The following is a 13,239-nucleotide window of genomic DNA, read 5'->3' as shown; positions in this document are numbered from 1 at the left end:
GGATGTATACTGCCATGGAGAGGTATCAGGAAGAAAATTTCTGCAGGTAGTGAAACTATTCTTCACTCCCCTAATCTTCCTTTAAACTACTCTACTTGTCAGTCGTTTTTCTTTAATGATAACAATATAACACTACATTTTGTACATTCTGTCACACGCTATACATATAATTAACTTATTAATAAACTTTTCTTTTTTTATATGAACATGCAAAATACAACTTTATGAATTTAAGCTACGGAAATACCAAGTGTTCATTTCATTTAAAAAAGTTCATCGTCTATCCAAATGGTTTTACGCTGTTCTTCTGCAATTTTTTCCTTGATTATTCTTATAAAATCATCAGTGGTGTTCCATGCATCTGCCTCTATTGTTGCATAGAGACAAGGAAGAGCTTCAAGTTCCTTCTCCTTCTGCCGACATGTTCGCAAAAACTCCTCTTCATTCTCTTGTTTTGAAAGCACCCTCCTGCAACAGGAAATGAATTTGTAAAACTTCATATTGTACAAAAAAAAATGTTTGGGTTTTAGACCCACTTAGGCATTTTCAACCTTCTAAAAAATATAACAAATGCACACGTTAACGAAAGAAAAAAAAGTGTGTATTTATACATTTTTTGCATTTAAAGGATTATTAAACGCTGGGCGTTTTTTTTTTTTGCATTAATGCATTCTCTGCATTAAGGTAAAAAATGCCCAGTACATTTTTGACTCCCCTGTCCCTCCACACTTACCTGTCAGCGCTGCTTGTCACTGCCGCCGGTCCCCGAAGCGATCCTCTGTCCCGAACTTCCTGGTTGCGGGGGAGGATACCGAGGGCAGAGGAGCCATAGGCTCTTTCTGCCACCAGTCAAACTGTTGGGCTTAGAGGAGGGACGTGGTTATGGATGCACACAGCTACTGCGGGCATGGGGTTAAAACCTACATCAAATATTATTTATAACGATATTTGATTATTTTTCAAATATTATTGCTGTCTGTCTTATCAGGAAGATATCCTATCCCTTAATTACAGGAAATGAGTAGCAATCCCAAGTTTCTGAAATGATGACAACAGTAATGTTTTGGATTTGTCCTTACTTTCTGTCCTGGTGATCACTGTCACAAGAAATATTCAGGGTGAATCTCCCCAATAGGTACGTAGTGATTTGTGACAGGGACAAAATCCTCATAAGAGTTTTTAAACCTTTCAATCAATATGCAAAAGTAGAAAAAATGGTCAGGATTCTAGCCCCCTTACCATCATCATCAAAACTACCCATTGACTATCATACCTAAGGCTCGATTCACACATAAGCATTATGCGTGGAAACACATAAAACAAAAAAATCAATACATTCTTATGGGGCTTGTTCACACCTGCGCGTTCGCCAAGTGCACAAAAACAAGGAACACATCAAAAAGTCCAAGGCCATTTCAGGGCATTCTGTCCCCCAAAAGACTTTGGTTATAGCCACAAACATGCAGAAAAACGAGTGTCTATTAAAATTTGCACGGTTTTGTGCGTGCGTACGACCACACATTTTAACGCACAAAAAAAATTATTAGTCATCCCGCTCGTCTCAGAGCTACATTTGTTATGGCCTGCCCCAGCACATGTGTGTCATATAAGACTACCACCAGCACATCAGAATCTGTAGACACCGATGTAGGTTAGAAGAAATCTCCACAAAGTGAGGGGAGATCTCCTGTTTGACAGTTGTCACCAGAACAGATGTCCCCATTGGGATATTTCCACTCTATTCATGTTCAAGTGAAAACTGCATCATTTTCAATTTCCCAGTTTCTGTTTCAGTGACAATTGTCACCAGGATAAATAGAGAGGGCAAATATCGCCAATAATAATACGCTGTTAAGGGTTTCAGCCGAACATGCAGAGTATTTCAGCTGACCGAAGTGCAGCCGATGTACGGCTGATATCCGCTGAACAAGCCAGAAGTGAATAGCCGAACAGCGTTTGGCTCACTTCACTTCGCCTGGGTTATTTACTCGCCTGCCATCGGTGGCTATGTGAATAAGCCCCTAAAAAAAGAAAAATACATTTGTTTTTAGACATACTTATCTGTAAATTAACGTAATACTGCTATTTTGAGCACCTGTATACTAGGAGTATTATTATAGAAGTATCTATACCCCAAACTTTGTTCATTTTGGATTGAATGGGGAAAGGTTAAAACCCCTGTCAGGTTTTCCTGCTATCCAGATCTCCCTTAGAGAAATATCCCCTCACTTTCTGTTTCTGGGAAAAACCTTAAAAGAAATATGCACCAGGGGAACGAAAATAAAAATTGGCAATGGTGCTGGCCTTTCTCTACTTAACTTTAAAAAAAAAAAAACTTTTTTTACTTCTGTTTCTGTTGCTGGCAGAGATTTCCCCTTACTTTCTTTCCTGGGGACAACCTTTTTACCCAGGGGCGTATCTGCCGCGAGGCAAACAAGGCGTTTGCCTGGAGCGGCAGATTCCCTGAGAGCGACGTTGCTGTGGCTCTCTCCCCTTGATAAATTTTATTTATCAGGGGAAGTGAACCGGAGGCTATAGTGGCGCCGGGGACGAGGACGGCGTGCTGCGGTGGTGTCCAGATGGCAGCGGACGGCGGTGCTTTGAATGCCAGGTGAGTGGGGGGGGGGCGGCGTTGCTGTTTTGCCCAGGGCAGCAGCATTTGTAAATACACCGCTGTTTTTACCAGATCAGAAGTGAAAGAATCTCTCTCCAATTGAACCTCCAACTGCAGTTAAAATGGACAGCAGCTCTTATCCTTCCTCGCTCTATCCAAAACTAAAAAAAAAGACAAAACTAAGGTTTTGGCTATAGATGCACTCTTAGGTGTCTGCTTTACATGATTGTTTTTTGGATTGTAGGAAAGATGCCTCTATGGCATGAATTAAATAGAATGTACTTGTTCTGAAACTACCTAGTCTACATGAATAGCATTTTTGTGTTCTAAAGGTTTCTGATTTACTTTTGGAGTATACACTATTATATACAGTCCTTCAACTGAAAAGCTTTTCATTCAGCTTTTGATGTGGTTTTAATATATTGCATCTTACTAACCCCTACATGTAGTGGCTGCATTAGTTTTCTTTTTTAGACTTTGTTTCCCTTTATTTTCACCTGGTGATCCAGCAACACTCTATGGAGGAATCACGGAGCAACCCATGGAAAGCAGCAACCAGTGGAGAAGGTAGTGTTAAGGTCCCCACACACCTTACGATAATCGTACGATAATCACGGGAAATCCCGCGATCGTATGATTATCGTAAGGTGTGTGGAAGCCACTACTACTGTAAGGTCGCACGACTTTAAACTTACGAACATGTTTCAAAACCTGCCGAGCATCGTACGATGTTCGGCGGGTGTGTAGCATGTTTGTGAGATAAAAGCCGGACGGGCCAGTGTGCGCAAGCGCACACTGCCCGTTTGGCATTGAGGTCATCGGAAGCCCGCCCCTCAGGGGGCGTGGCTTGCGATCATCGCAAGTACGATCTGCCTATGCAAGATAGGCAGATCGTACGTTTTTTAAAGTACCTTACAACCATCGCAAGACAAAAGTCTTGCGATGGTTGTAAGGTGTGTGCCCAGCCTTAGATGGACTAGCAGATATAGATAGATTTGACAAACAAATTAAAGCTGGACTCCAGCTAACACTTTTTTAGCAGGGTATAAGTTGCGATAAAGATTGTACATGAGAGAATAGGAGCTGTAAGCATTGTAACCCATGTTACTGTTAAATGGTTTGTCTTAACCCTCTAACTGCCACTTCTGTTGGACAGCTTGATCTGTTGAAGGAAGATAAAAAATAACAGACTTACTGACTGGATTACTAGGTGAAAATAAGCGGGAAAACGCCTAATAAGGAAAACGAATGAAGCCACCACATCTAAGGACTTGTAAGCTGCAATATATTAAATTTTTGCTTTGGGTTTAGATACACTTTAGCCACCATGTGATTCGCTGCTTGTTTGGGAATCGACTACTTCTGCTAGTCAACACCTTATTCAAGGATATCAGGAACCCGTTGTATGAGAAATATGTGGTTGACATTGTTAACTTCCTTCTGAAAATGTTAGTTGTTTGACTGTCATGCTGATCCATTGGTTTCTGACATGAAACCAATGGATCTGAGTATCTGACATGAAAAAGTGTGCAGCAATAAAAATCAATAACATACTTGCTCTTAGGAAATAAGAAAATATTGATGCCAGCCAGGTAACTAGCATTTTCAGAAGGAGGTCAACAAAAGCAGCCTCCTACTTTTCTCAAGACAGGTTTTCTTTAAATCTGCTTTCCCAACCACATTTACAGTCACAACGCTTTGCTTGATGTGCATTAGACATCATTTTGTTCATTCTTTATTTTTTTTTACCTTTGAAACTGGTATTAGACATATTGCAATAACATTACCTAAACCTTTTCAAGTTTTTCTCAGAAACCCTGATGAAGAGGATGATGGGGAAAATTTTAGCCTTGATTAATTCTTTCGCACATTCCAGTCCAACATCCAGTAAGCAATGTTTATTCTACAAATAAAAATATACATTTTGTTTGCAAATTGAATGAAATGACAAATTAGAATAGAGAGAATTCAGAATGTTCCTAAATTAATAACTTTTTTCTCTTGTTCATTGAGTGACACAGGATTCAGAGACAATTGGATTAGAGTCCCACCTACAGGATGAGTTGGACACTGCCAAACAAAAAAGTGACCAATTTGGTATAACCCCTCCCACTTCCAGCATGCTTCAATTTTGTAGCAAGCAGTTCTAAGAGTTGACAAGAAACCCAGAGGTGTGGGACCTGTGTCCCTCAGTGAACTTCCAAGAAAAGGATATTACAATGAATACAAAAATCAATATATAATAACCCCTCCCACTCCCAGAATGCATCAGTTTTTTTTGCTAGTGTCTTAGGAGGAAGGATGTATTTGCCTCCTAAGATACCTTAACCTTTTTTACTAGCCATTTTTTTCTCAAGAATAATTGTGTCCTCAATCAATCAAGACTTCATCTCCATGCTACTGGAACTGGTCTTTTTATGCAGCTATCTTGATTAATGTACCCACAGCAATAACCTTGGAGGTAGTACCCAGACCCCATTGGACTGGACGATTGTGGGGCCTGCTTGGAATGTGACCTTTGGCACTGGGCTCTGCTTGTGTATTGTTTTGGTTACGTAGACCTTTCCAGGTCCAGAAACATGGCACAGCCTCTGTTGTGGTGTAGTCTCAAAAGACTCTTTAATGAGTGCTGAGTACAAGGGGCTACTTTGTTTATTAGACCAGAGGGTGTCATAATTATGCCCTATATGGAAAGGGATAAAAAGATGAAAAATTAACTGCTGCGTCACTAGTGGAGCTCTCACACTCTGCGCTCTTTTCCCACCATTCAGTGTGAGGTAACACCTTCCCCCCACTGCTCTTAAAGGAGAACTATGAGATGAGTGATTTCCACTCACCTCATAGTTCTAGCCGACCTGTGACAATGAGACTGTCACAGGTCGGCTCAGTAGATCGGGAGGTGAGCGAACACATACCAGGTTCGCGCACCTCTCGATCCTGTCACGGCTCTCTGCCGCGACAGGGGGAGGGCTGGATTCCCCTCTCCCCACTCCGATCTGCCAGCGCTGACTGGCGGAACGGCGGGGGAGGGGGCGGGTACAGCTGGCTCTGCCTCTAGATAGGCAGAGCCAGCTGTCACTCACGCAGCTGGGCGGATCCCGTCATCTACGTCGGGATCCGCTCCGGCGTCTCAGTATACTGAGCTTATGGTGACGGGAGGACGCTAGTTTGTGTCCTCCCGTTACCTTAAGGAGAACTATGGGGAAAAACACTGACCCCATAGTTCTCCTTTAACTGCAAGAAGACACAGGTTTCCTCCTCAGTTAGTCCTTGTTGCTGCCTATGGTGACCTAGTCACTTTCTGCCTTTTATTTGAACTTCTCTAGCTTCCATAAGTCAGTTTTCAAGGTTTTGCCTTGTATTATAGCTTGTTTGTGGTGCAACATTTCAGATCCCAAACACAAGAGGAGCAGCCCCACTGCGTTGGGTGCCTCCAGCTCATGATACACTAATAATTCCAGGCCGGTCTGCAGTGTCCCTTCGCAATGGCCTAAAACTGACAGCCTGAAACATTGTCCCTCTTTGAGTCCCTACATTCCTCAGAGTCTTCCTTGTCTTCATTTGGTGGGGCCACCTTCTTGGATTTGAATCCTCTAGGGAGGATTTCACCGCAGTTATGCATGATTCACGGATCAAATTGCAATTTTATTTGCTGACTCTGACTGCAGAGGACATAAGCATACGTTAACGCCTTCCCCAGCAGAATCGTTATCTGATCTGCCTGCAATCTTAGCAGCCGCTGAGCCAGCAGTTGTGGAAACTCTATCTGATAAGGAATCTTACAAATCCATACAGTATCAGATTGGCCCTAAAGAGTAGCAGGCAGCCTCTATAAATCAAAGGCTTAGAGAGACCATTTGAGCACTTATTGATGTGGTGTATGCCAATATAAAGATGACCTGTAACTTCTATCAGTGCTGTTACCAGTCTAGAATCTGTAAGGAGTCTGTACAGGTTCACTACTGTATTCCCAGATTTATTGTATCCTGACTGGGAAATTCATAATAAACTATTTACACCTCCCAAATATTTTGCAATCAAATACCAGTTTAAGGCGGCATTAATCAAGAAGTGGCCTGCTCCCACAGTTGTGCAGCAGCGTTCCACTTTAACTAAGTACTAACAATTTCTATAGAGTAGGGGTCTCAAAGTACCGGCCCGCGAGCTGGTACTATGTGGCCCGCAGCCAGCTGACAAGTCAGGTATGCAGTCACAGACCGTGTACCTGACTTGCCTGAGCAGTTACACTGCTGGCTGTGCGCTCAGCTCTGAGCTCCAGCCGAATGGATGTATTAGAAAGGTATGCAGCAGACCTTACTAATCACCACTGGATCACCAGGAAATTATGTGCCTCCTCCCTGCAAAAACGTAAGCAGGTGAGGGGGCGCTTTGTTTTATTTTTTGTGTGTGGGGAAGGGGGGGAGGATATTATTTTTTGGGGGGGGCAGGGAACAAGGGGAGCATATTATTTTGTGTGGGGCCGCTTGCCATATTTCATACTACACGCACGCACGCACACACCCCCACAGCCAGAGTTGCAAACACTAATATAAACACAATAGGGCCCATTAACACCTGTAAGATTAGGTGTGCTTAGGGATTCCTGCGTCAGGAATTTGCGTTTTCCTGCAGCAAGAATCTCTAATGTGGTGTCAACTGTCACCCATTCAAGTTAATAATCAGGTGACAACCGTTGCATGTAAACACCTGCACACAGCATGTTTGTAATTTTGGTTGTGGGGAGGTGTGTGTATCTCTGTGTGTGTGAAGTATGAAATTGGGCAAGAGGCCCCCATGGGAGAAATACATTTGTACAGTGGCCCCCGAGTGAATTGAGACTGAGACCCCTGCTATAGAGAATGTGCAAGTATTTAAGGATCCCACAGATAAATGTTTAGAGATTCTTTCTAAAGCCCTGTTTTTGCTAGCAGGTCCTGCATTGCAACATGCTATGGCTATGATGTTAGCCTGTTAAACATTAGGGAAATGGAGTAAACTCATGGCAGGGGATCCAGCTTTACTCCACAGTAATCCTCTATTTGTGAAGCGATTGCTGTTTATGCCGACAGACCTGCACCACTGCATAGATGGGTAAGGCCTGGTTCACACCTAGGCGTATTGAATATGCACGTTTGTCGCGCGTTTTTACAGCGATTCGCGGTAAAAAAAACATGCGACAAACGCGCGTTTCCGAGGGCTACTTGGCTGTATCCCAATGGAAACACGCGACCAAAACGCCCCAAAGAAGTACATGTACTTCTTTGGGCGTAGGACCATTTTGTAGCGCGTTCAGACGGGCAGAAATACGGAAAGGTGTGAACCATACCCATAGAAAACAATGGGATTTTCATGTTTGTGCGTTTTGTAGAGCGTTCATACAGCAATGAAAGCGCGACAAAACGTAAAGGTGTGCACAGGGCCTTAGTGGATCTCCCCTGTCTTAATTCCCTCATGGGTGTTAACATGCAGAAAATTATTTGGTTGAAATGTTGCCCGCAGAACATCACAGCATATAAAAAGTGTTTACTGTGCATGCCATTCGAGGGACAATCAGCCCCTCTTCGAGGGTTTTAAATAGTGATGCACCATTACCAGTATCGGTATTGGTGCCGATACTGAGCATTTGCACAAGTACAAGCACTGGTACAATATTTTTGCTCCGATACCAAAAACCAATACCAGTTCCTTAATTATTCACATTGAAGTGGCTGCCGTAGGTCCACCTCTTGCTGGGGACCACGCAGCGCCTGTTTACAGCGCTTTCGCCTGGCCTGCACATCTCTCCCTCCTGAGATCCTCTTCCCCTCCTGAGTCCCTCCGCACGTCTCCCCCCCTGAGACCCTCCACACGTCTCCCCCTTGAGAGGCCCACCGCCTGAGACATCAGGCCAGCACACTGGAGCAGAGCGGCAGCACAGAGTATCAACAGGTATGGTGCAGCAAAACTGCATCTGAACTCCACAGTTTATTTTAGAAATATTGCCTGCTGTTTCTATCCTGTGCAATGCTGCATAATGTATTGCTTTGATTTGTAGTCCTATATAGCTGATGGTATTATTCTGCATTGCTGTGTAATGGATTTGTAGTCCTCTATCGCCAGTGCTATTCTGCATTGCTTTATAATATATAAAGCAGCACCTTGGAGCAGAGCGGCAGCACAGAGTATGTACAGGTATGGTGCAGCAAAACTGCATCTGAACTCCACAGGTTACTATAGAAATATTGCCTGCTGTTTCTGTCCTGTGCTTTTTACTGTAGTGCAATGCTTTATAGTCTTCTATAGCCAGTGCCATTTTGCATTGCTGTATAATGTATTGCTGAGATTTGTAGTCCTCTATATCTGAGGGTATTCTACATTACTGTATAATGTAATGCTGGAATTGTTAGACCTTTATAGCCAATGCTATTTTGCATTGCTGTATAATTTATTGCTAAGATTTGTACTCCTCTAAAGCTGGTGGTATTCTGCATTGCTATATAATGTATTGCTGAGGTTTGTAGTCACTCTACAGCTTGGAGTCAGTGGCAGAACTACCAGGGTCGCAGCTGTGACCGAGCCCTGGCACTCCTCCTCTGTCCTAAAATCATTAGTCTGTATTGTTTTAGAAAAACTGTCACATGGCACTTTAAAAAATATCGGTAATTGGTATTGGCGAGTACTTGAGGAACAGTATCGGTACATCGTACTTGGTCGGCAAAAAATTGTATCAGCGCATCTCTAGTTTGAATGCAGGCCATGTGACCCCAAATCCTTCATACATGTGGATAAGTCCTCCTCCAGAGTGTGGGGGTTGTATGTTAGACTTTCTGGACATTTAGATGGACCACAGCCTGGGTAAAAGAGGTAGTTTCAATAGGCTTCAAAATAGAATTCTGTTTGGTAACCCTGTCCTTTCTTTGTGTCCTTCAAACTTACTGTGTCACCACTCAAAATAGCAGTTCATGTAGTCCTTGCGGATCTTCTGGAGCAAGAAGATATCACCCATCACAGTTTCTATGTCAGAAAGGATTCAGGTTTTCTTTTGCAGCTCCTCACAGTTCCAAAAAGCGAGCTTTTGGTCCCGAAAATTCTGTATGGAATCCACCTAGTCAGTCACATACTCTCTCTTTATCAGGGAGACTCTGGCTTCAGTAGACATCAAGAACATGTACTTGCATGTCCCAATTTTACCAGTACATCTGCAGTTCTTCACTTTGCTGTGGGTCCTCAGCACTTCCAGTTCAAAGCCCTATCTATCTTCCACACCTTGCATTTTCACCAAGTTCTAGTCCCTGCTCTGCTTTGTTACTCTCCCAGGGTATCCCCAATGTGGTGTGTAAAGTTACTCCTACTCCTCATTGTAGCACACACTGACATCAATCCAGCAAAAACATAGGTAAGCCTAATAAGGTTACTTGCCACCATGTTGCCATCATGAACACATATGTGTAATTCTGCTCAGTAGAAAGTAGTTGAGACTTAAAAATGAATGAGTGTTTAGGGGAAGAAGACGTTGCTACAGTGTGTGGATTATGCTTGAATGGCTGTCTAGCAGATGTCCTAGTGATGCCCATGATAATAATGACAATGATAGATTCCAGCCAGGGGTGGTGTATAAGGCAACTGGGACCTAAGATTCAGATGGACCTATTACTATGCAGTATGGAAGTACGCAGTTTACTAAGAATGTATCCGAATGGATTACTGTACCTTAGCAACAACAGCTTCAATATTAGCAGATGTGATGCATTCATAGGTGCTTGCGTTCCTCTCTCTGGAGTAGATAATTAGCTCACATTCATGTTTCTTCTGAAATGCTTCTTTTGTTGCAATTTCTAGGATGAAAAGAATTTATTAATAACACCAGAAGGTAAAACATGACAGTGTATCTATACCAAAACATTGTTTTAGTTTTGGATGAAATAGGGAATGGTTTAAACCTAGTAAGGTTTTTTTCTGTCTGTGTCCTACTGTTCCTGAGACACAACAGGAAGTGAGGGGAAATTCCATCTTAGATACTTGTCACTGAGTATGTATCCCCATTGGAAGATTTACCCAAAGCTCCTGTTCTAGTGGCAACTGTATAGTTTTGGATATTGCCATTACTTTTTGTCCTTAAGACGTAGTCATCCTTGTCAAGCCCTGGCTTGACAAGGCTTGACTGGCTTGACAAGGAACACTACGTCTTCGAAACGCATTGCCATAACGATAGGAACTTCCGTCCCACGTCTGGGACGCCCTGTACACCACCTTCGGTCAGACCGGACATTACGGCATCTGCACCCGCCTCGGCACCAGCACTCATCAACCCGCCGCCACCAGCGCTCCACAACGAAGAAATCCAACCAGCCTCCACCCAGCTATCCTCGAACCTAACGGGACCCCTTCAGTACCCACGACACCACCACCCTTGCAGTTGCCCATCCAGTCAGCATACACACTGCATTCAACACGGAGGAATCGAAAGGAGAAACTACAATCAACTCCCCATCGCAGAGACCCCGACGCCGTTGATTGCAGACGCAAGCAAACCTCATGGTGAGTTACTACACTCTCTTGTTTGCTTGACAACAGCATTTCATGCCTCATCTGTTACCTCTCTCGCCTTTAAACACCAAACGAAGTTTTGGATGACACACAAACCTCCATCAAAGCCCCCCAGGCCTGAACACCCCCTGCCTGCAAGGGTAGTAGCGCTTTAGACCTCCTTTTTTGTTTAAAAAGCAATAAAAACCTGAAGGGGGTTCTATGCCTAACCTACTAGATTCAATTCAATCAAAAAGGTTTTGGCCAGATATACAGTACATTAAAAGAGCTAAATTTCAAGCAACTTATGAAAGGTTCTTTTTGAAAAACTTTGAAACCCTCTGGGGTTACATACTAATGCATTGCTTCTTGTGTTTGCTACAGTAAGATTTCCACTTTCTCATGTGAAAATCTCTTGGTAACCATATGCTTAAAGCCCAGCTGAATCTTCTGTTTAAATCAGCTAAATCCAATCCAGTTGCATCAAAACAAAAGACATGCAAAGTTTTACAGTTCATGTTTTGTAAAAAGCAGCCACAGCCTCAGTAGAAAATCCTGCTCCATCAGCAGCTTCAGAGTGGGATCCTTGAACTCCATGAAAAAGCAGTGATATATTTGCAGAGGTCCAAAATGCCCCCTACTGAGATATACTGTACCTAGGGCTCTGCAATCAGAAGTTAATGCTCTGTGCTGATTAGAGAGCTTTGGCTCTGACTCAGGTGGGGCATGTCTGACCTCTGCACAGAGATCACTGCTCCTGCTCTTCTGGCAGGGGACATGCTTTTATGCTCAGGCTGTGGCTATTTTATAAATAAAATGAACTGTAAAACTATGACGCCTTTTGTTTTGATTCGCCTGGAATGGATTTAGCTAATTTAAACTGAAGTTTCAATAAGGCTTTAAATTTATATTAGATTTACAATAGATGCCATATATTTACCTCTATTGAACCTGTTTCATTTGTTTTGTAAATTATATTTACCTGGCTTACACATGTTAAAATCAACTGCACCAGGACTGTTTATGAGCTTTTGAATGATGGGCTTTGCCATTGTGCATGGTGCAAAGAGTACCGGTCTCCTTTTTTCAATTTGGATAGGGTGTACCAAACTGTAGGGCACGAGATTAAAGTTTTTTTTAATGTCATTTTCAGGATCCAAATCTAGAAAAGAAAATCATGTGACAAGAGATTTCAGAGTTAGTGTGATCTAAATAGCCATTGTGTTTTGTCATGAGGGATGAGTTTAAGGCCCTCAACATCTCTGGTAACCAAAAAAAAAAAAAAAGACCTGAAAAAAATGTCACTTTCTAAGAACAATACAATGCAAACAGGGCTGGAAGATGGCCATTTAATACTAAAGCAAAAAGGAGTTTACACCTCTCACAGCACCAGAGAACATACATGCAGGCTTGTTTTCTTTTATGCATAATTTTTTATTAAAACCATAAAGTAGTTCACCTTTTGACTTATGTACACGGTTATTTGTTCACATTAGAGCTGCTTTTCATTCCATTCAAGTCAAAGGGAATGCAAATAGCTTGATGCAGCTTAGGTCACCTGAAACTGATCCAAAATGCAAGCTGAATGCACTATTTAAAACCATCTAAATGCCCTTTGGCCAGCACAACTACATAAAGCTATATAAGTAAGATTCCTACAAATGCTGAAGGTGGTGCCATTGTATCGTGCATAACCAAGTGTCACAAATTAAAGGTCAGAAAACTTTACCTATATTAATAAACTCCAGGTTGCAATTCGTATTGTATTGTTAAAATTCATCTCATCTTTCCCTTTTTAATCTATGATGCTTTTTTCCTCCTTCCTTGAGCATTCATTTCAATAGGAGAAGTACTCTAAGAGGAGGATATGTATCCCCTAATACAAGCAGAATATTGTTTAGCAAAATAATCTATTTACCTTTCTTATGAGTTCATTTAGGGCTATTAAATGATTGTGCAGATTTCTGAATATGTTATACAACATTTAGAAAAAAAACTACACACAATGTATAATAAAGCAGTGTCAAATATGACATATCAAAAATCACTAACCGATAATAAAGACAGACTGTTTACTACAGGGCAACTAAACAAACAATGACAAAGTGCAGTAACTATAT

The 13,239-nt window shown here is 42.2% G+C and overlaps 1 protein-coding gene across 1 annotated transcript in view; it reads right to left on the bottom strand.

The window, feature by feature from the left end:
- Positions 1–263: 263 nt before the first annotated feature.
- Positions 264–13,239, bottom strand: part of CARD11 (caspase recruitment domain family member 11) — a 60,556-nt gene continuing 47,580 nt past the window's right edge. The window contains exons 20-23 of the mRNA XM_018566790.1: positions 12,102–12,281; positions 10,304–10,428; positions 4,402–4,517; positions 264–468 (exon numbers count right to left, since the gene is read on the bottom strand). Of these exons, the coding sequence (XP_018422292.1) occupies positions 264–468; positions 4,402–4,517; positions 10,304–10,428; positions 12,102–12,281 (626 nt within the window). The remainder of the gene's footprint in view (positions 469–4,401; positions 4,518–10,303; positions 10,429–12,101; positions 12,282–13,239) is intronic.

The sequence above is a fragment of the Nanorana parkeri genome, unplaced genomic scaffold (genome assembly GCF_000935625.1).
Source record: "Nanorana parkeri isolate BGI_ZX_2015 unplaced genomic scaffold, ASM93562v1 scaffold975, whole genome shotgun sequence".
NCBI lineage: Eukaryota > Metazoa > Chordata > Amphibia > Anura > Dicroglossidae > Nanorana > Nanorana parkeri.
This window is presented reverse-complemented; position numbering and strand designations above follow the sequence as displayed.